A 23,372-nucleotide genomic window follows, 5' to 3' on the forward strand; every position below is an offset into this window, starting at 1 on the left:
TTTTTTTCATCACTTTCTTAACCATTCATATAGTTTGTGACTATATAAATGAAGGACAGGTCCCTGGATGTAAGTGCCGTGTAGTGATTAATGTTTTATTTCACCACAATTGGCAATTTTAGCAGAGGGTAGAACACAGGGTGGTGACAAATGCATCCAAACCCTCATTGAGTGACACAGCCCTGCCAATAAAGCAAAAAATTGGAGCAGCCAAATTTTCTAGAAAAAAAAAACTGCCCTTCATCTTCATTAAACAGGTTGTTCACCTTTGAGATAAGTTTTAGTATGATGTAGAGAGTGATATTCTGAAACAATTTGCAATTGTTTTTCATTTTTTATTATTGAAGGTTTTTATTCAGCAGCTCTTCAATTTGACTGGAGTCAAGCTATCAGACTGTTTCTAAACAGCAGTCAAGCTATCAGACTATCATTTATTTCAATGTACACAGTCAATCTATCAGACTATGCTTTTAGCAACAGCAAATCACATTTTCCATGCATTCCACCATTAGTGCCACGAAGTACATCACCTTACTCAGTCCACTTAGTTTGGTGAAATTTCACTGTCTAAATTTATCGCACCGCTTCGCCAAATATTGCTATTCGCACTAATTTCTAGTCCTCATGTGCCGATTTCTGTTACCCATAGCAACAGCAACTCACATTTTCCATGCATTCCACCATTAGTGCAATGAAGTACTAGGCCATCTTATTCAGTCCACTTAGTTTGGTGAAATTTCAGTCGAAATTTACCGCAACACTTTGCCAAATATTGCAAATCGCATTTCTAATCCTCATATGCAAAGTTCTGTTATCCATAGCAACAGCAAATCACATTTTATGTGCATTCCACCACTAGTGCCACGAAGTACAAAACCACCTTACTCAGTCCACTTAGTTTGGTGAACTTTCCCTGTCGAAATTTACCGCAACGCTTCGCCAAATATTGTAATTCGCACTAATTTCTAATCCTCAAATGCAAAGTGCTGTTATCCATAGCAACAGCAAATCACATTTTCCATGCATTCCGCCACTAGTGCCACGAAGTATAACACCACCTTACTCAGTGAAATTTCACAAAACTAAGTGGACTGAGTAAGGTGGTGTTGTACTTCGTGGCACTTGTGGTGGAATGCGCGGAAAATGTGATTTGCTGTTGCTAAAAGCATAGTCTGATAGCTTGACTGTGTACATTGACTGCTGTTCAGAAACAGTCTGATAGCTTGACTCCGGTTCAATTTGCACCTTAAGCAATCTGGTAACTAGGGTCCAAATTCCCCTAGCAACCATGCATTGATATGACTAAGAGACTGGAATATGAATAGGAGAGGGCCTGAATAGAAGGATCCGTCATAAAAATGAACAATACATTTGCAGCCTCATAGAGCATTTGTTTTTTAGAAGGGAGTCAGCGACGGCCATTTGAAAGCTGCAGAGTCAGAAGAATAACTATAAAAAAAAAAAAATAATGAAAACCAATTGAAAAGTTGCTTAGAATTGGCTGTTCTATAACACAATAAAAGTTAAAGATGAACCACCCCTTAAACTACATTGATTTTAAAGCATATTTGGCAACTCTTGCATCTATCTGCTCTCCTGTCCCCCCAGCTTTATCTCATAATAGCAAAAATAACCCTTTAAACCAAAACAGATAGAAAGGCTGTTGTTTGTTCTCAAAATGAACACAACCTTTCATATGCAATTGCCATTCTCTGCGACCGTTAGCAACCTCAGTTCCGCCTACAGTGACGTCATCCAGAAGGCGCCAGTTACATTCCAGCCGGAACGAGGCGTGGAACCCGAAGTGCGTTTCACAGGCTTTTCCAATACGTCATGGCGGTGGGCGGTGTATAGGATTTTGAAAGTGCCCGGTAAACAAACGGCTGTGTAATAGAACAGAACCGCTGTAGGGACCCATTATTTCGTAAGTATAACAGCTTGACATCATTCTCACACAGAAATAACGACATTTCATGCGCGTTTGTGTGTAAGTTACTGGATATGTAATGTAACACACGCCGCATTTATAGCAGTGAAAACGCCTGCACATCGCTGCACCTCATCTTATGTAGTGAGAATTATATTTGCATAAACACATATATAAAGAACCGACATATTAAACAAGAAAGGTGTATATAACAAACTTACAAATAGTAGACACAGGGGAGGGAGAAAGCCCTGCTCATTAGAGTTTACAATCGAAACAGCTGCATTTACTCCCTGTCTGGAGCTGCTGTATTCCATCAGGGACTTTCTGTGTGTTGCTACATCATAATAATAATAATAGGGATTATTGACGACATTTGAAGAAAAGAGAGGGTAAAGCACTACTGTGGAATAACGGTCACTTTGAGTATTTGTCTTTACTTTTGTTTTAACTTAAACTGTTCAATATGTAGTCCTATAGCTCCCATCCAGTATTAGTGAATGCTGAGAGCTGTAGTTACACTTACACACACAGCTAGACTAAGCACCTTTTTGTCACTGCAGGAAATAAAAGAATCGGAATGTCCTTGTAATGCTACTTGCATCTATTTGACTCTTTGCTTTCCATTGTGTAGGGATTGTCTTCTCCAAGGAAATACAGTTAATCTTGCTGTCAGTGACTCCGGCCAGGTTTCATTATATCGCATGCAGGATGGACAAACTGACCTTTCCGATTTTCCCAGCTGCAGACTTGGTTAATTTTTTCCGTCAAAATATTCTCACTGGCACCGAAGCTAAAAATTTCAACAAAAATGACATCTTTCCAAACCCCAAGGTAAGTCAGCGATTGAAAAAACAAAGGGTCCTTTATTCATTTTCACTTTTTATTTTGTTTGCCGGGTGGGATGAAATAATGGGTGTGATTACATTTGCAATGTTCTTCAAATGCTGCCCAACCTCCTCACTGTAACGAGCACTTTGTACAGAAGGCAATAGGACAATGCACTTCTGTAAAACCTGTTCTATTATATCATCAAAGTTGGGGCAGCCTTTGCAGGTGGAAGCAGAGCTGAACTGAGCCGCTTACCAAAAATACCAGATACAGCACTGTTTTCCAGTTATTTTAATAACAATTGATGCAACCTTTCTTAATATATTTGACCTGTACTATGTTAGTTTGCACATTGTCTTAAAAAAATAGTCAGGCATGTCAACAGCCAGGATTTAACCGCTCTGGATTTTTATTTTCCAGCCTGAAATGGTGCAAAAACTTTACATGAGAATCCTGCAACAGGTTTTTAATTATGGCGTTGAACAATTTTATATGGTAAGTAAACCGTTTTTGTTGTTTTTCTCAACCAGGCAAATGAAAAAGTGCACCATGGGTTACACCCAGGCTAGAATCAGATCAAGCTTAAATATAATCCTTTCTACTCTCCCTAGTAAAGCAACTGATTCAGGAAACCTTATGAACATTAATGGAACAGGTTCACATTGAATAGATTCGAATAAACCAGATTACCACTAAGTGAAAAATGCCCATTTCCTCCTCATCCACTTGTTTACGTGTACTAGAGGGATGTCTCAATGCATTTTCCTATTATGAAGGAATTCTAATCTGCAAAACATTTCTATCAAACCCAATCTTGCAGAGGCTTCTATATCTAACATATTATATTTAATAAACATGGATGCCCAAATAGCTGCTTAACAATAGTCCAAACAAAAGGCTCATTCTTTAATGAGCCTTTGGTTTAGAAATTAGTCTCAACCCTAGAATGAGCCCTAAGCTTAGAGGGAGTGTGTTCATGCCTGCACCTGCAGCAATAAATTGTGTATTTGCAAATGGAAACATGGACATTAATTTGCGCTATAATTTGACAGTGTATTTTGGGTTCATACAAAAAAATGTGAGGACAAAATGCTAATTGACTTCCATACATTTGGTACAAGAAAAAAATGCAAAGAACGAACAGCCTATTGACTCCAATGCATTTGACAGAAGAAGAAAAAAAAAAAAAAAAAAAACTTGTCGAAAAATGTGCATCAAGTTGTGCTTATGATATACATTAAGAGGAATAAAAGCTATTCCATTCCTACTTGCAGCCCAAGGCCTGTTGTTAAAATATCTTGGCGCTCAGCAAAATGGAGCTATAGTAGTAGATATGGAATAATTGTGGTTACCCATAAGTTTACATTTTAAATGGTTGAGTTATTTGCAGTAGAAAAAGGTTTAGAGTAAAGAGGCACACTATTAACCATTTATATCTCAAACACTGCACGAAAAACCAATTTGTGAAAAAGAAGTTTTAAACATTCACTAAGTACATGATGTTAAGCTTTTTTTTGGTCCTATGAACTTGATGTAAATTGCATCTTGTTAATGCTGATGAGAGATTTGTAAAGGATAATAAGTGTATTTGTTATGGTATGTATTACAGGTGCCTATGGATCTTGACATTCAGTATCCACATCTTGTTGAGGGTTTTGCACCAGTAGCTAATATTCTGAAGCTCATGTATGTATATCGTTTTTTATTTTTTTAAATTATTTTTTGTGCCTAAAGTTGAGGGTTTAAACTCCTAGGGTGTCATCTAATATGCACCGTTTGCTAAAGAGCTAGTTACTTGCCGTATTTGCTTACAGCAACTAATCAGCAGGTAGCATTTATTGTCACCTTTTTAAAAGTAAACATTGGTTACTATGGGTTACTGCACCTGGACAAACTTTCTCCCTTTTACATATGGATTCTAATGTGCTGAATCCCCGAAAAGAACTTCTAGAATTTGGATGAAAGAAAATTAGATTTAAATTCTGTTTTGTGTCTGTTGTGCCCCATATTAAAGTACTAATACTTCTTTAATTCTACAGGGCACGCTTCTTACCAATGTGCAGAGTGTATGATTTCCATCCATCAGATGTCCTGAATCCCAGTAAGTTTTACCATTATTTGACTTGTGTAAATTAAGTCTTGCAGAGGAAAATGTATTTGCTCAATTATAACTATTCCCCTAAGGTATATTGTGCTGCCCTTACCTCTCCTACTATCGAGCATTGTTGGTAATTGGGTTTATTGGTGTGTCTCATTTGATTGTCTGTCTGGCATTCTCATAAGCCTTGGGTTGGGACAGCTTTCCCACAACATTTGATTTGTAGGGGAAACCCAACTTTGATACTACCCCCAAAGCGTGAGCAGTTCGATTAAAACTTTGTTTATTTGCAGAAGGAAAACGAACCCTCCATTCGCTAAGTGGCATTGTCAATTTCCTCCACTTCAGTGCTACGCGGAAGGAAGTGTATTTTGAATACTGCTCAAGCTATGTAAGATTCATCTAGAAGCAAGTTACAATGTTGTGTTAGAGCTACATTTGTTTTTATACTTTGATGCATGTTTGTCTGTACAACAATAGCCCCATTATCTGCCTGCAAATTTCAGCAATCTGCTTCTGTAGGTGACTGTGCAGCTGCTATTTTATTGGTTCCGCACTGAAATAGATTATCCTTTGCATCATATGAAAGCACCAGCCAGTCGGTGTAACATCACTGGTGATACTGGACAACATATATCCAGACCACTGTATCATCAAATCATGCATTAATGCATTTTTTCTTTCATATTGACAATTTCAATGCTGCTGAACGGATGTTTCTTGGACTAATAGTCCAATAGTGTAGTTATTGGCATCTACCTGTCACTGCACACATGGGGTGGATTTCAGCCACTTGTATCTCCTGCATTTCAGTCTGCAGAGTAAAAGTGTTGTGTGACATTAGACTCACAACTTTGTATATAGTAAATAAGGGGAGCTGTACTGACCAAATTACATACCTGGCTGTGTAACCAAACTGGTCACTGCTCTGCAGCTAGTTTAAAGTTCTTTGTTTGTAACTTTGGTTCTATTCTGTGACTCCTTTTTAGAAATCTGCATTGGAGAATGTGCGGCAGCTTCAGAAGGCAAATCAGGAGGCAGAAATCAAGATAGAAAAACTCACGTGAGTTTATTATCAGCCTTTTAGTAGGTTGTATTAAGCTTCAGATGTCTGTGCATCTTTACATTTCCAGGTAAGGCAACATTTGCTACATAAAATTATGTACAAATATTCTATGTTTTTGCAGGACTGTTCCACCTGAGCAACAAGCAGAATTTAAAGCACTTTCCTCTGAAATCCATGATTTGCAGCAGATAATAAGTCAAGAATATCGTGCCAAGGATGTGAGTGAAATCTTGTGTGCACGTTATGATTCCTATATTTTCTGGCAGGCCGACCCTGCTGGCTTGTTTTGTCTGTCTTTTCCACAAATGTCTGTTACTTTGTCAGACTTATCTCAGACTTAAAGAGATACTGACACTAAAAATGAAACCTTTATTACATCTATCATCATAATAATGTCTTTGCATGCTATTTATAATTTTGCCATAAACTCATTTGTCTGATGCTTCACATTACCTATCCATTACTCCTTTTCCTCTATGAGGGGGCTGCAATATTTGCAGCAGTAGCTTGTTAGCATTAGAAACTCTAACAGGCAGGTTGGCAAAACAGTCGGGTTTAGGAACTTAGTAACAATTACTTACAAAAGTAGACCTATCCGCAAAAAAAGGATTAACATGAGGTACCGTTTAATATACATTAAAGGGATACTGTCATGCGAAAGCCTATTTTTTTAATAGTGCTGCTCCAGCAGAATTCGGCACTGTAATCCATTTCTCTAAAAAGCCAACAGATTTATTTATATTTCATTTTGAAATCTGACATGGGGCTAGATAATATTGTCCGTTTCCCATCTGCCCCCAGTGCAAGTTGGAGTGATATACCTACAACCACAACCAAACATTATTTGAAAAAAAGCCAGAGACCTGCAACCCATGCTCCATATAGATACCCAACTAAAACACATTCCCGGAACTACCTCTCGTTTTATAGACAACCACCTAATATAAGGAAAATGATTGTCATAAGTGCTCTTCCTAAAACAACTAAAGCAGGTATATTTCCCTGCAACAGATGTGAAACCTAAGTGGGTGATATCTGGTTTAACCTGATCGTTGGCCCTAGGGCAAATGATTGATATTATATTGACAGGAATAGGAACTGTTGGAGCAAGGACGGCATCAACTAGCCTGTGCAGTCCTCGAATCAACAGGAAAATCAAACCTGTCTGACATGTGGCTGAATTTCTGTCAGATATCAGTCAGAGTGCCCCGTAAACAGCAGATAAGCTGCAGAATTGGTCTAAAGGACCCGTATTGACAGTTTAAATTTCCCTTGTATGGCCACCTTTATCCTAAACTGCAGTAATATGACCGTTCCCCCTGTCTTTCTAATGAATCAATTCTGATGTCTTGCACGCTATGATTCATATTGCTTGTTTTGATTGCTGATATTTTGCATATATTTAAAGATTTATGTATTTTCATGTTCTCCTTTTATCTGTGCTAAATGTACACTTTTGACTTTGTTCCTATCTATAAACTGGCTAAATTCTTCAACTGTAATTCTGTCTCCAGGTTAATGTTATGATTTTCCCTTCTTAAAACTAGGTTGCATTTCAAGAAAAAATTGCTCAGCGAAAAACTGAATTTGCAGAAAAGAACAAAAGACTGGTGAGCTTTTTCCTTACCACATGATTTAACTAACTGTTTTTGTAATAAGGCAAACTGGATACTGCTGACTTGTGTGCTCTATAGTACATACAGTCATATGAAAAAGTTTTGGAACCCCTCTCAGGCTGCATAATAATTTACTTCATTTTCCAACAAAAAAGATAAGAGTGGTATGTCTTTTCATTTCCCCGGAACATCTGGGTTATGGGGTGTTTTCTGAACAAAGATTTTTAATAAAGCAGTATTCAGTTGTATGAAATTAAATCAAATGTGAAAAACTGGCTTTGCAAAAATGTGGGTACCCCTGTACCTAATTTGAATGCATGTAACTGCACAACACTGATTACTGGCAACACCAAATTGGTTGTATTGGCTCATTAAGCTTTGAACTTCATAGGCAGGTGTGTCAGATCATGAGAAAAGGTATTTAAGGTGGCCAATTGCAAGTTGTGCTCCTTTTTGACTCTCCTCTGAAGAGTGACGGCATGGTAGCCTCAAAGCAACGATCTGAAAACAAAGATTGTTCAGTATCATGGTTATGGGGAAGACTACAAAAAGCTATCTCAGAGGTTTAAACTGTCAGTTTTCAAATGGAAGGCCACAGGCACAGTTGCTGTAAAGTTCAGGTCTGGCAGGCCAAGTAAAATACAGAAGCGGCATATGCGGAGGATTGTGAGAATGGTTACAGACAACCCAAAGATCACCTCCAAAGACCTTGCTGCAGACGGTGTATCTGTACATCGTTCTACAATTCAGCACAATTTGCACAAAGAACATCTGTATGGCAGGGGGATGTGAGAGAAGCCCTTTCTGCACTCACTACACAAACTTTCGCTTGTTGTATGCAAAAGCTCATTTAGACAAGCCAGTCATTTTGGAACAAAGTGCTTTGGACTGATGAGACAAAAATTTAGTTATTTGGTCTTAACAAAAAGCGCTTTGCATGGCGGAAGAAGAACACCATATTCCAAGAAAAACACCTGCTACCTACTGTCAAATTTGGTGGAGGTTCCATCATGCTGTGTGGCTAGTTCAGGGACTGGGCCCCTTGTTAAAGTGGAGGGTCGGATGAATTCAACCCAATATCAACAAATTCTTCAGGATAATGTTCAGGCATCAGTCACCAGTCACAAAGTTGAAGTTACGCAGGGGTTGGATATTCCAACAAGACAATGGCCCTAAACACACTTCAAAATCTATTCTGGAATGGCCCTCATAGTCCCTGACTTGAATATCATGGAAAGTCTATGGGATGATTTGAAGTAGGCTGTCCAAGCTCGGCAGTCATCAAATTTAACTGAACTGGAGAGATTTTGTTTGGACGAATGGTCAAAAATACCACCATCCAGAATCCAGACATTCATCAAAGGCTATAGGAGGTGTCTAGAGGCTGTTACATTTGCAAAAGGAGGCTCAACTAAGTATTGATGTAAGCACTGCTCAATAACTACACCAATGGCTACAGCAGTGGAAATGTTCAAAAAAGCACTAAAGATTGTTCATATGTATGTTCATGTTGGGGTAACAGTGAGCTCCCACACTACAGGGATCTACCAGCTGTAAGTAGCTGGGCTAGCCGGGGAGTTAAAACTTTGTGTGATATTGTAGATAATGGGGACATGAAGCAATTCCAGAGTCTTCAAGGCACTTACCACACTCCATGTTTTTCTGGTATCTCCAGCTAAGGCATGCCTTCAGAACCCAATTTCCTACCAGGCCCATTGAAATAGTAGAGACTACTCTAGAAGTTTATTTGAAAAGGGAGGACTTAAAAAAATCGACCACCTGGGTCTATGCCATACTGGGATAGGCCGGTCCAGATCCTTTAGAAAAAATGAGGAATAAATGGTACAGAGACAGTCCAGGCCTGGAGCAGGACATGTGGGCAAATGCACTGAGACAGGTCCCAGATATTACCATATCTGTCAGATACAGGTATGGGACCTGTTATCCAGAATGCTTGGGACCTGGGGTTTTCAGGATAACGGATCTTTCTGTAATTTGGGTCTTCATGCCTTAAGTCTACTAGAAATTCATTTAAACATTAAATAAACCCAATAGGCTGGTTTTGCTTCCAATAAGGATTAATTACATCTTATTTGGGACCAAGTACAAGCTACTGTTTTATTATTACAGAGAAAAAGGAAATCATTTCTAAAAATTGGGATTATTTGGATAAAATGGAGTCTATGGGAGACAGCCATTCCATAATTCGAAGCTTTCTGGATATCGGGTTTCCGGATATGGGATCCTATACCTGTATATTCAAACTAAATTTCTAAACAGGGTGTACCTTTCACCATAAAACTATATCCTATGGTTTCAGATAGATTAAATGCAACTCATAATACTATGAGTTTGTGCCAGCATGGTTTTATGCGTAATAGATCTTGCCAGACTAACTTAATTTCTTTTTACGAGAATGTAAGTAGAGACCTCGATTCTGGGATGGCAGTGGATGTGATTTACTTAGACTTTGCTAAAGCATTTGATACAGTGCCACACAAAAGGTTACTGGTTAAATTAAGGAATGTTGGCCTAGAACATAGTATTTGTACCTGGATAGAGAACTGGCTAAAAGATAGACTACAAAGAGTGGTGGTAAATGGAACATTTTCTAATTGGACCAGTGTTGTTAGTGGAGTACCGCAGGGCTCTGTACTAGTTTCCTTGCTTTTCAACTTGTTTATTAATGACCTGGAGGTGGGCATTGAAAGTACTGTTTCTATTTTTGCAGATGATACTAAATTGTGCAGAACTATAGGTTCTATGCAGGATACTGCCACTTTGCAAAGTGATTTGTCTAAACTGGAAAACTGGGCAGCAAACTGGAAAATGAGGTTCAATGTTGATAAATGCAAGGTTATGCACTTTGGCAAAAATAATATAAATGCAAGTTATACACTAAATGGCAATGTGTTGGGAGTTTCCTTAAATGAAAAGGATCTAGGGGTCTTTGTAGATAACACGTTGTCTAATTCTGGGCAGTGTCATTCTGTGGCTACTAAAGCAAATAAAGTTCTGTCTTGCATAAAAAAAGGGCATTAACTCAAGGGATGAAAACATAATTATGCCTCTTTATAGGTCCCTGGTAAGGCCTCATCTGGAGTATGCAGTTCAGTTTTGGACTCCAGTCCTTAAGAGGGATATAAATGAGCTGGAGAGAGTGCAGAGACGTGCAACTAAATTGGTTAGAGGGACGGAAGACTTAAATTATGAGGGTAGACTGTCAAGGTTGGGGTTGTTTTCTCTGGAAAAAAGGCGCTTGCGAGGGGACATGATTACACTTTACAAGTACATTAGAGGACAATATAGACAAATGGCAGGGGACCTTTTTACCCATAAAGAGGATCACCGTACCAGAGGCCACCCCTTTAGACTAGAAGAAAAGAACTTTCATTTGAAGCAACGTAGAGGGTTCTTCACAGTCAGGACAGTGAGGTTGTGGAATGCACTGCCGGGTGATGTTGTGATGGCTGATTCAGTTAATGCCTTTAAGAATGGCTTGGATGATTTTTTGGACAGACATAATATCAAAGGCTATTGTGATACTAAACTCTATAGTTAGTATAGGTATGGGTATATAGAATTTTAATTAAAAGTAGGGAGGGGTGTGTGTATGGATGCTGGGTTTTCATTTGGAGGGGTTGAACTTGATGGACTTTGTCTTTTTTCAACCCAATTTAAGTATGTATGTAACCAGGAGGTAGGCACATTTATACACGTATTCTGGGAGTGCCCTGGTATTCAAGGGTTCTGGGAGGGGGTTCTGCGAGGGGGTTCTGCAATACACCTCTCGAGTCTTTGATGTCCCAAGTTTTAGAACGCCGATGGTTTGTCTTTTGGGAGTGATGGACAACTTGGGTTTGAAGTCTACTGTTAAACTTTGCTATCTACAACTTTTATACTATGTGAAAAAATCTATCCTTTTACACTGGAAGTCAATTGACCCCCAACCATTGCCTTTTGGAGGGGACAGGTTAACAATATCTTGCCTTACCAAAAATTGATTTATATAGCTAGGGGGCTGCCCCAAAAAATGTGCTGAAAAAGTCTACCTCGGCTTATACTCGAGTCAGCGGGCAGTAGCTGAGATTGCAGTCACTTTTAATCATTCCTATACCAACAGTTCGCTTGGGGAGAGACTGCAATATCACACAGCGCCCTCTGTTGGTTATATGAAAGAATAACAGTGCGCCCTCTGTTGGTTATATGAAAGAATAACAGTGACTGCAATATCACACAGCGCCCTCTGTTGGTTATACGAAAGATTAACAGTGATGGCAATATCACACAGCGCCCTCTGTACATGGTAGTGGGACAGTGGGACAATGCACACAGTAATCCGTTTGGCAATTCTCTGTCACCATCAACTTTGTAAAGAAGTCCGGTTTATCGCTGGGGGGTCACTTTGGCGGAATGTGCGCTGCTGGGAGACAGGGCTGTAGTTGTGTCTAGGCTTATACTCAAGTCAATAAGTTTTCCCAGTTTTCGTAGGTAAAATTAGGTACCTCGGCTTATACTTGGGTCGGCTTATACTCTAGTATATACGATAAAAGGAAGTTGCTACTTTGAAAGCTTAGCCAATGATAAACAAAACTCCAAAGAATTAAGAGGGGTTCCAAAAGTTTTCATATGCCTGTATTTGAACTTTATAATACTGTGCATTCACACACTGCAGAGTATGTGGGGATGAGCTAAATGACAGAGCAGCACTGAAAGAATAGTATAATAAGATATAAATAAGGAATGTTATTCAACGTGGCTTTCCTTTTGCTTTAATGTAACAATAAGATAATGCACAGATAGAAGAGAGAGATGAAGAATCATCACATAAAAGATTCATATTAGAGAGAGAGGTCAGTGGGTATGAAGCTCTGACTACAGTAGAGTGTTCTCTAAGCCAAAGGTCGAGTATTCAGCAGCTTGTTAACCATAGACTGTTGATTTATAAATGCTGAAACTGAATCAAAGAGTAAGATGTCTTGTCTCATCCAAAATGCTTTTACTAATGTAATCTGGACTTGCAGAGATCTATGTTTGCCAGCAAATGATATTATAAACCATGTTATTGCTTGCATCTGGAGTCTGACTTAATCAGCAAAGGATTATTTTGTTACTTGGGCTTGAATTATATATTGTCTTTTGATGCAGAATGAACAAAAGCTGGCTATTGCCACAATGAAGGAAGAGCAGGAGCGTATGAAGTCACAGATTGTGGAATCTCCAGAACAACGCAAAAGTAAAACTGAGAGGATGAAGGAAACTGTTCACAGACTGAAGCAAGCCAGGGTAAGTCGCCATTGTGATGTGCACCCGTTGCACCACACCTGATTGAGATCTAAATCTCTCGTTTGAGATTGTAATGTTAGGCTTCCTGTTAGAAACAACTGCAGCCATTCACAATTCTCAATATGTGTGAGACAGAAATTAAGACAACTTTTAAAGCTTATTTATTATGGCTGATCGAACTCAAGCATTCTGTGTACTGACCCTGTGCCAGACTCCTTTGAGTTTTACAATAATGCACTAGGTTTTATTGTCCACAGGGTTGGTGACGCACATCCGAACTTGAGCATGCTAACTAGAGCCCCATCTATAAGGCCTACTCTAGATATCATGCATGCACATTCCAAATTTCAAGGTTCTTTTGATCTCCCTTTTCTGCATCCTGCAAATCTTTTCAGCTGACCACTGCCCAGGGTCTACCTACAGTGGCCCTCCCTCTCAGCTAAATGGCTGCTTACACCACTCCAGTGAGTTAGACTTTTGAACTAATGTGTATGCTGTGTCTCATTAGCAGGGCCCCAACATTTTTTTCACATTCCAGAGATTTTAGACAAAGTTTTTGAATGGTTTTGAAGCCTCCTTTCTCTGCTTCGACCACTGCCCATCCAAAGAGACTTCTTTGTCTTCCATGGGTTTACTGGACATCCCAGAAGTAAAATTTGAGAAGGAGGGATTAGTAGCCACTGATCCATACTCAAAGACTCCAAGATAACAGAGAGTTTTATGGTCTTATCCAAGCAGTTTGCAAAATCTGAATCTGCGACTGTTTACGGCCCTCATGCCTTTATTAGGACTGTTCCATCATAGAAGACTGCAGATCTGCTAAACAGAAGAGTTTGTGAGTGATGCTAATGTGTTTCAGTTCCAAAAAGAAAAGGAACACGTCAGTATCACAAGTAGTTACAAACTGGGCTTAGATGTCTGAAATAAATCCACCGGACAGCCTCGTAAAGTAAATCAGGACATTCTTTTATTCTGAGATACATAGCACAGATGTCATTCTCTGCAACATAAAAACATGCTCAACATGTACAAAATCACTAAAATGTTTTATATGTGGATGTTAAATTAATATAATTAGGAACAATATAGGAATATCATTTTCGATTTTTGATATTGTCAGGCCATTCATTATTTTCTTTTTAATTTAGGTTTATTGATAGAATAACAATTTATCTACACAAAGATAGGTTTTATGGTTGTAGTTTTGCAACATCTAAAGGCTGAACCTCTGTTCTTAATAGATGCATTTTAAACAATTTTTTTTGGTTAAACATTTTCCTCTCGTTTTCTTCACAGCAAGAGACAAACGACAAGTGTGATTATTATCGGGACAGGGTGGCCTTTGCCTGTATGTGGCAGACAGATGTGCAAGGATACTTAAAGAAACTTCAGGGCATTGACACCAACCTTGAGATACACAGAAAAATTCGTGAGGAGGTGTGAATTGTTTTGTATTTGTATTATACTTCAGGTTCCACAAAGTAATGTTTTAATCTGAGTGATTTATTAACTTTAATGACAAGCTTGTCTGCCAATGCAATATACACTAGCTGACATGTTGCATAAGCAGATTGCTACTAAGCTAAACTAAACTGCCCACTAAAGCAACCAACAGATATCCATGGTATTTGTGGAACAGATATTTGGGATTGTCAGGTGTTCTATACACAAAAAACGGTTCATGGAAGTTTTGCATGTGCCTTAAAGGAACAGTTCAGTGTGAAAATAAAAACTGTGTAAATATATAGGGGTGCAAAATAAAAAATGTTTCTAATATAGCTTGTTAGCCAAAAATGTAATGTATAAAGACTGGAGTGACTGGATATAATCTAATATAATAGCCAGACCACTACTTCCTGCTTTTCAGCTCTCTAACTCTGAGTTAGTCAGCGACTTGAAGGGGGGCCACATGGGACATAACTGTTCATCGAGTTTGCAATTGATCCTCAGCATTCAGCTCAGATTCAAAAGCAACAGATATGACCCATGTGCCCCCCGCCTCAAGTCTCTGATTGGTTAATGCCTGGTAACCAGGGTAACCAGTCAATGGAAACCAAAAGAGCTGAAAGTGTTCTGGCTATTATGTTAGACATCCAGTCACTCCAGCCTTTATACATTACATTTTTGGCTAACTAACTATATTAGAAACATTTTTTATTTTGCACAGCCTATCTATTTACCCAGTTTTTATTTTTACACTGAACAATTCCTTTTAAGGGTATCAAGTTCTGAACTTCTGCTATGCTTTTGGTGTTCAGATCCGGCACAGCGAAGAGCAGGTTGTGAATTTAAACTTAGAGCTCAAATCCCTATCAAACGAGGATGCTCAGCTCAAACGAATCATTCTTGTAAAGAAGGAGAAGCTTGCAAAAGTCGACATCAAGAACAAGAAGAAACAGGAAGACTTCAACCAACAAAAGCAGGAAATTCTAGAGTAAGTTTCCCTTTAATTTCATTGATTAACAAATGGTCAAGCAGAGGCATTCTCTGGCCTGACATGTACAAGCTTTCATTCTTCCTTCACTGATAATTATCTCTTTATTTCTTCCTTCTCAGAGTCTGTAGTCGTATCCAGGAGAAGAGACAGGTGGTACATGGACGTGTTGCTCAGGTTCTTCAAGAAATTCAGCAAACAATTGGTAAAAAAGAGCAGCTTCTAGAAACAACAGAAGCAGGGAAGAAGAAATGTCAGGTGAGGCTACTCAATTCAGGATGTCTTTTCTTACAGTTTTCCCTATTCTCTCAGGTTTGTATACTTGTGTCTGAACCCATGAGCTCTTTGGTGAAACAGATACAGTGTGGAAGTACAGCGTTTCAGTCACTGCTTCTCCAGCAAAGCTTTACTTTATCTGAAAGACCCAGTCATCAGAATCCAGAAAGATTTGCTTATGCTTGAAAATAATGCTAATAGTGTATAACTGGGGGCAGGGGATATTTAATTGCCAGTTGGTGTGCTTGCATGGAAGAATCGATTTCCTAGTGCTCATGACTATTTTTTTTGTATTTGTTTGCTGCCAAACCACAGTAGTTCTGTTTTGCTTTATAGTAGGATTATTTTCTAGGTATACAGGAATGGGATCAGTTATCCGGAAACCCGTTACCCAGAAAGTTCAAAATTACGGAAAGGCCATCTCTTGTACTCCATGTTATCCAAATATTCCAAATTTATAAAAAAATATTTTTCTCTGTAATAATAATATTATATAACAGTAGCTTGTACTTGATGCAAACTAAGTTATAATTAATCCTTATTGGAAGCAAAACCAGCCTATTGGGTGTATTTAAAGTTTAAATGACTTTCTAGTAGTCTTAATGTGTGAAGATCGAAATTATGGAAAGATCCGTTAACTGAAAGATCCGTTAACTGAAGTCCTGAGCATTCTGGATAACCGGTCCCATACCTGTACTATATATACTGTAGGAATACTATACACATACCAATGTCTTGTATGTGTTTTCCCTGCTGTTTTGTTGCTGCAATAAATGCCATATGTGTTGTTGCCCTAGGGGGTAAAATACACAATCTTTTTAAAACTGTAAATAGGCTTTATTGCTATCAAGGGTTAAAAATGCACAGTTTGATAAATGCATCCCTAAAAACTAAAGAAGCACCAAATCCACTATTTTGGATTCGACCGAATCCTTCGCAAAAGATTCAGCCAAATACTGAATCCTAATTTGCATATAGGGTGGGAAGGGGAAAATATCTTTTACTTCTTTTACTTACTTCTTTTTGTTTTGTGACAAAAAGTCACAAGATTTCCCTCCCCACCCCTAATTTGCATATCAAAATCATATTCGGTTCAGCCATGCAGAAGGATTCGGCCGAATCCGCATCCTGCTGAAAAAGGCAGAATTCCGAACCGAATACTAAAAACCCACAAGTAAACAGAAATTTAAAATTCCTTCTAGCAAAGTATGGCAAACTTTGTTTTCTAGCCAAAAAATACAAATATACCCCCCAAAAATCTGATCCTCTAAAAATCATTCTGTGATCGTACAGTATCGTTTGTAATTGATTGGTGGGACAGAGGAAAGAAAGATGGTAGGTGTTTCTCAGCTAATTCCCTGCGTGAAGATTCCTAATGTTATTTAGACAATTACAGTCATGTCCTTGTTTCACCCTTCTGCTTATACCATATTTTCCCACACTCCCCCATTTCTGACGTGATATTCCCCCATCCTCTTCTTCTTTCTCTGTGATGCTTCATCCTTTTGCCTACACGCTGGGTTAAACGGCTTCTGTCTCTCCAGGAGGTTATAACAGATTTTCGCGCTGCACTAGAAAAATACCATGACAGTTTGCAGAAGGCATCTGAGCGCAGTGCTGACCGGAGAAGAGAGAAAATTGCAGAGCTCAATCGAAGGCTGAGTCGGCGGTAGATGACTGCACCGCAATTTTTGTTTTGTCTTTTCTATGTGTTTAGCATAGTCTTGTTATAATCTTATATTTATGTATATATGTCATTTCATACACCCCAAGTAATAAATACTCATTTGACATACAAAATACTGTTGTTTTCGTTACTTTTTATGACTCGAAATTACGTCGGTGATGATTTCAAATATCTTAAAGGGATACTGTCATGGGAAAAAACATTTTTTTCAAAATCAATCAGGTAATAGTGCTGCTCCAGCAGAATTCTGCACTGAAATCCATTTCTCAAAAGAGCAAACAGATTTTTTTATATTCAATTTTGAAATCTGACATGGGGCTAGACATATTGTCAATTTCCCAGTTGCCCCAAGTCATGTGACTTGTGCTTTGATAAACTTCAATCACTCTTTACTGCTGTACTGCAAGTTGTAATGATATCACCCCCTCCCTTTTTCCCCCCAGCAGCCAAACAAAAGAACAATGGGAAGGTAACCAGATAACAGCTCCCTAACACAAGATAACAGCTGCCTGGTAGATCTAAGAACAACACTCAATAGTAAAAACCCAGGTCCCACTGAGACACATTCAGTTACATTGAGAAGGAAAAACAGCAGCCTGCCAGAAAGCATTTCTCTTCTAAAGTGCAGGCACAAGTCACATGACATGGGGCAGCTGGGAAATTGACAAAATGTGTAGCCCCATGTCAGATTTCAAAATTAAATCCGTTTGCTCTTTTGAGAAATGAATTGAAGTGCAGAATTCTGCTGGAGTAGCACTATTAACTGATGCGTTTTGAAAAAAACATGTTATCCGATGACAGGATCCCTTTAAGTTTCAAACAACACCACTACCATTAGTCTGTTTAGCACTGACATGACTGCTATTGGCCTGTCAGTGGAATCCACGTGGTCTGAAAATCGTAAGAAACAAAGATTCGTATAAAAGTATGTTTGTGTCAATGGCCAGCTTTACCCCCAATCTGTACCAGAGGATAGTTTGTATTATGTTACTGCAAATTCTGCTATAGAAATGTTACTTCACTTGACTTAAACAAATTCCCCACAGCTGAAGTTTTGTATGGCAATGGCAGAAAAAAGAGTGTAAAATGGTTACAGATGCTGGGCCTATCAATGCACTTTCAATAAAACCCTTAGAAAATGTTTATAACATCCTCACACAATCTGCACATTTGTATTTGCATGGTGAGTTGCTGGCCAAAGCATAGAACAAAACTATTATGAGAGCAAATCACAAATTTCTAAGTCAGAATTCAGATTTACACAACCTGTATCCCTTGTGGGCAACTGATGGCACTTCAAATTACTGCCACATGAGGGAGCCAAAGAAGCTGTTAACCAATTAGAGTTTCAGCTCCTGCTCACTAGGGGAGCAGCTGGTTATTCCTATTTATTATTACAAAATATTGATATCTTTTCATAATGTATTGTTATTTATTCTGATTATGAGTTGATCTTATTTAGAGTCCTGTGGTAATCTTTAAAGCAGATTAACCTGCTAAATCAACATGCAATTTTTATCAATGCATACATATAAACATATTCCACAGCACAGTAGAAAGTATGTACTTATACATCAAACATACAAATACTGATCAATACAGGAAGTAATTGTAACTGTATTAAGGGTTTGGAATGGGACACAAATTAGCTCTGCAGTTCCATCTCAGGACACAAGATTCAGTATAGAACACATTACCTTTCTACCTTTAATCACTATTGTCTTGCAGAAGGAAATTTCACTGTGTTAAGGGGGATCACAGTAAACAGACTCTGTTCTAAATAGTCAGTATAGCAACACAGTAAGTATGGAAGTGATCTCAGCCTGGTCGCCTATATGAGCTGGTGTAATAAAATGGCAATGTATTTAAAGGGCATGTAAAGGCAAAAAAATAAAATCCCATTTTTACTTTCTTTAATGAAAAAGAAACCTATCTCCAATCTACTTTAATTAAAAAATGTCTACCGTTTTTACAAGAAACCTGACTGTATGCAGTGAAATTCTCCCTTCATTTACTGCTGTGGATAGGAATTGTCAGATGGTCCCTAACTGCTGAGCAGGGAAACAATCATACTTATGAACAGCAGGGGGAGCCCCCGCCTTACTTCCCAGCCATACAGAACTCAAGCAGCTTTGTTTATGACAATCCCTAAGCAGCCCAGACCACACTGAGCATGTGCACAGTCTTCGTCTTGCAAAGATGTTTAACAAAGTTACAAGATGGTGACCCCCTGTAGCCAACTTTGAAAGCAAAAATCATTTGTTTGATTAGGCTTGTGGTGCAGTAAGTTCATGTTTATTTTTAGTATACAAAATAGAGCATTTTTAGCCTTATTCTATTTTAGACTTTACATGCCCTTTAATCCATGCAGGTGGGGTTGAATCCATAGCAATGAAGACCTGGTCATCTGCTGAGTTTTATTTCTTGGCATTTATTTGCCTACAAGAGTGAGGGAACTTTCTATTGATGTATTAGATATTACTTATCTTTCTATTTAGCATCACACGCTTTCCCAGTATGTTATTGACGTCACTGGTTCCCCTGTAGAAATGCCAAAGTAGGGTGGTGCACAATTCAAATATCTAAACCAATGAAAATGCACAAAATAAATGAAGACCAATTGCAATGTGTCTTACCTATCCACAAATGTTTATCATATTGAATGCTGAGGAGAGGGCTAGTAAAACTGTTATTGTGAGTGTTCATCATGCAGACCATGTCAGAAATAAGTTACTATCAGTAGTAAGCAGCAGATTTTACAAGCTAGGATCCTACATCCCCTCTCCTACCATCACCTTCTAGTTGGGGGATGTTTTTCGAGCCATTTAACTGCCTCCATAATTTACATAATTGAACTCATTAACCTTCTAATTTAATAAAAAAAGTACATCCTGGAGCATTAGCAGTGTGAAGACGCCTTAAAGCAAGTGGAAGGCTGAGTGTAGGATATACATGGAGGCAGTTCTATACATAATGAGGATATAAAGCTATAGGAGCGGCAATGATAAGGTGCGGTCTTGTTGTGTCCCCGGGCAAATCACAAGTGTCTCCGCTCTGTGTGTTTAGGATATATTAGGCCTGTGGTTACATGGGCAGCTTAATCTGGCACTTCATTTCCACTCTAGGAACATAGGGCCATGACCACGTGAAGGTTTCTGTGCCCGGCAGATGCGTCCCGCTGCCTATATATAGCCACCAACGAGCATGGGACCAGGCTGAGGATAATTCATGCAGACAGTTCTCCAACAGATAACGGTAGCCAGTGGGCAAGTGGAGGAGAGTGACAAGCCAAAGGGAGGAGTGGAGAGAGAAGAATTAGATGGGGGAGGAATTAGGGAGAAGCAGAAATAAACATTTTGAGACAGTTTGGCAAATCACAGGCTTTCCAAAGGTAGAAGGAAATAAAGTGGACGAGCAACTTGTTTCTCTAGAGCTGAGGAGAGAAGTTGCAGGAATAAGAGAGAAAAGGAAGCTCAGGACAAGGTTATTGTGTTGTGGAGCCTTTTACGCAGCTTGCTTGGCAAAGAAAAATGTGGATTTAGGAAAAATTGTTACACAGGTCAATATAACATAGCCTCAAAACTGGAGATCGGACTTTCCTTATAGAGAACCAAAATCAGACTGACTCTTGCTGACTGGGAGCAGCCTTTTATACCCAAAGCTCCCAGGATGCTTTGCAGTTCAGTGACATCGTACATTTTAAAATGAAACAAATATCAATTTCAACAATAATTGTTTATTTTAATTTAATAAGTGTTTACAAGTACATGTACATAAGAGCCTGTGCAGGTTAAAAGGCAGAAAATGTAAAAAAAGAAAATTCTCATTTAAACAACGTTGGTGTTTCACCAAACCCAGAGAAAACTGAACTATTTGGAAAACACGGGTAAAAACTATTTCAAACTTCAAGGGGGAATATAATAAAAGTCAGTAACTGAAAAAATATTCGCAAAGCGAAAAGTTGTGCCTCTTTGCGAACAAATTTGCCTTTGCACGAATTTAATAGAGCTTTAGCGAACCCAGAAACTGTTTAGTGACCACTTCCGACAGTGGAAGAAGGTTTGCGAAATTTTCTTACTGAAAAAGTTGTTATGCTTGCTCCAAAAGATTACGACACCTTCAAGCACTTCTTAAAAGTGGGCAATGCGCAATTAAAATTCACAATGTAATAACAGTTTAAGGAAGAGTATTACATTAGGAAATTAGACTTTTTATTCTTATTTGGGCTAATTGTTTTGCTCTTTGCGACTTTTATTACATTCCCACACAAATGTTTAAAGTTTGCACTCATATTCAAAATTGTGTATATCTTAGTGGCAAGCTAAAGGTTTCATTCTTAAGAGCACAACTAATGTTTAAGTACTTCAGCATTTCAGATCTGCAAACAGCAGGTTTCCACATGGCTTTAAATCCTGATAACACCATGTTGAGAACAGAAAAAAATGTGTTTCATTGATGAGAATGGTGCAGGACAGACACAAGAAGTAATGATAAGAGAATAAGAAGGAGATTGTTTGTGTTTGTGCTGGCCAGCAGAGGTAGAAAAGAAAGAAAGTACTGTCCTCCATAGATATGTTAAAAAATAATATTTAAAGGGGACATATTGCAAAAATGAAAATTTAATATAAGCTTCAGCTCACTGTAATAAAAAAAACCCTCTAAATACAATCAATTAAAATACTGCATTGTTTCTGAAATAATCAAGTTTATGTTCACTATTCTCTCTTCTTTCAGCAGTTGGGTCTCAGATATTTATTAACAGTTGGATCCACTATATCTTATAGGGGGGCTCCTTTTGCCTAGAAGATGTATAAGTTCACTCTATTAAAATCACCAGACATCATGTCTCTCTACATGCGGGATTTGAGCAAAAGGCAATTATTTTGTTATATTTTGTTTGTACTGGAATCAGTTATTTGAGTGAGCTCTAATACATCTGCTGGGAAAGGGAAGCCCCTATAAGATATATTGGATCTAACTGTCGCTGACTATCTGACACCCAACTGCTGCATGAAAAGAGATAGACGATTAACAGATGCTGAGAGAGGGTTAGTGTACATAAAATTTATTATTTCAGAAATTATGCTGAATTTTTAATTGATTTTATTTAGAAAATATCTTTTTTAAGTATGATGGAGCTAATATTAAATTTTCATTTTTATGTTTTGTTCCCCTTTTAAGCCACATGGCTCTGTCACACGTATAAAGAGTTGGGAGAGATGGAGGACTGTATGAAAAAGCAGGCAATGCTATTTGGGAGACAACATTATGGAAATTGAGATTATGGGAATATACATTTGAGCAATAACATGGTGAAACTGTCCGCATATAACAAACAAGGGAAAGTTGTGCTCACCACTAATTTTTAAAACCATTAAGCGGGGGTGCAATGAGGCTGTGACCACAAAATTCATATAGATAAATAAAATAGTCCTCTGCACTCAACCCACTATCAATATATTTAAAGGGCATGTAAAGTCTAAAATAGAAGGCTAGAAATGCTGTTGTATACTTAATATAAACTAAATATCAACATGAACTAACTGCACCACAAGCCTAATCAAACAAATAATTTATGATTTCAAAGTTGGCTACAGGGGGTCACCATCTTGTAACTTTGTTAAACATCTTTGCAAGACCAAGATTGTGCACATGCTCAGTGTGGTCTGGGCTGCTTAGGGATTGTCATAAACAAAGCTGCTTGAGTTCTGCATGGCTGGGAAGTAAGGCGGGGGCTCCCCCTGCTGTTCATAAGTATGATTGTTTCCCTGCTCAGCAGTTAGGGACCATCTGACAATTCCTATTCACAGCAGTAAATTAAGGGAGAATTTCACTGCATACAGTCAAGTTTCTTATAAAAACGGTAGACATTTTTTAATTGACCTTTATTGGAGATAGGTTTCTTTTTTATTAAAGAAAGTAAAAATTGGATTTTATTTTCTTGCCTTTACATGCCCTTTGAGACATTTTGTGCATACAGCTACTGAAAAATGCCTTACCCTTTAAACAAAACAGGGATTGTTTGTCCATATATTGCGATATATTTAAGCTGGCCAACTACGTCAAAGTCATCCCATATCTGGCCAGTCCTACGCTCAATTTTCATCTGATTCATTAAGAATTCTATTGCTTCATTATATATTTTACAAAG

General features: G+C 38.3%; 1 protein-coding gene across 3 annotated transcripts; it reads left to right on the forward strand.

Annotated features, from left to right (window-relative positions):
* Positions 1–1,767: 1,767 nt before the first annotated feature.
* Positions 1,768–17,334, forward strand: nuf2.L (NDC80 kinetochore complex component NUF2 L homeolog). Of its 3 annotated transcripts, none has more exons than XM_018256546.2 (14): positions 1,768–1,924; positions 2,562–2,761; positions 3,179–3,253; positions 4,368–4,444; positions 4,798–4,859; positions 5,150–5,247; positions 5,846–5,919; positions 6,044–6,140; positions 7,470–7,532; positions 12,687–12,824; positions 14,121–14,261; positions 15,083–15,258; positions 15,381–15,516; positions 17,079–17,334. In XM_018256546.2, exons 2-14 carry the CDS (start codon positions 2,639–2,641, stop codon positions 17,205–17,207), a joined length of 1,389 nt encoding a protein of 462 aa, XP_018112035.1. In that variant the 5' UTR covers positions 1,768–1,924; positions 2,562–2,638; the 3' UTR covers positions 17,208–17,334.
* The last annotated feature ends 6,038 nt before the right edge of the window (positions 17,335–23,372 follow it).

This window comes from Xenopus laevis, chromosome 4L (genome assembly GCF_017654675.1).
Source record: "Xenopus laevis strain J_2021 chromosome 4L, Xenopus_laevis_v10.1, whole genome shotgun sequence".
NCBI lineage: Eukaryota > Metazoa > Chordata > Amphibia > Anura > Pipidae > Xenopus > Xenopus laevis.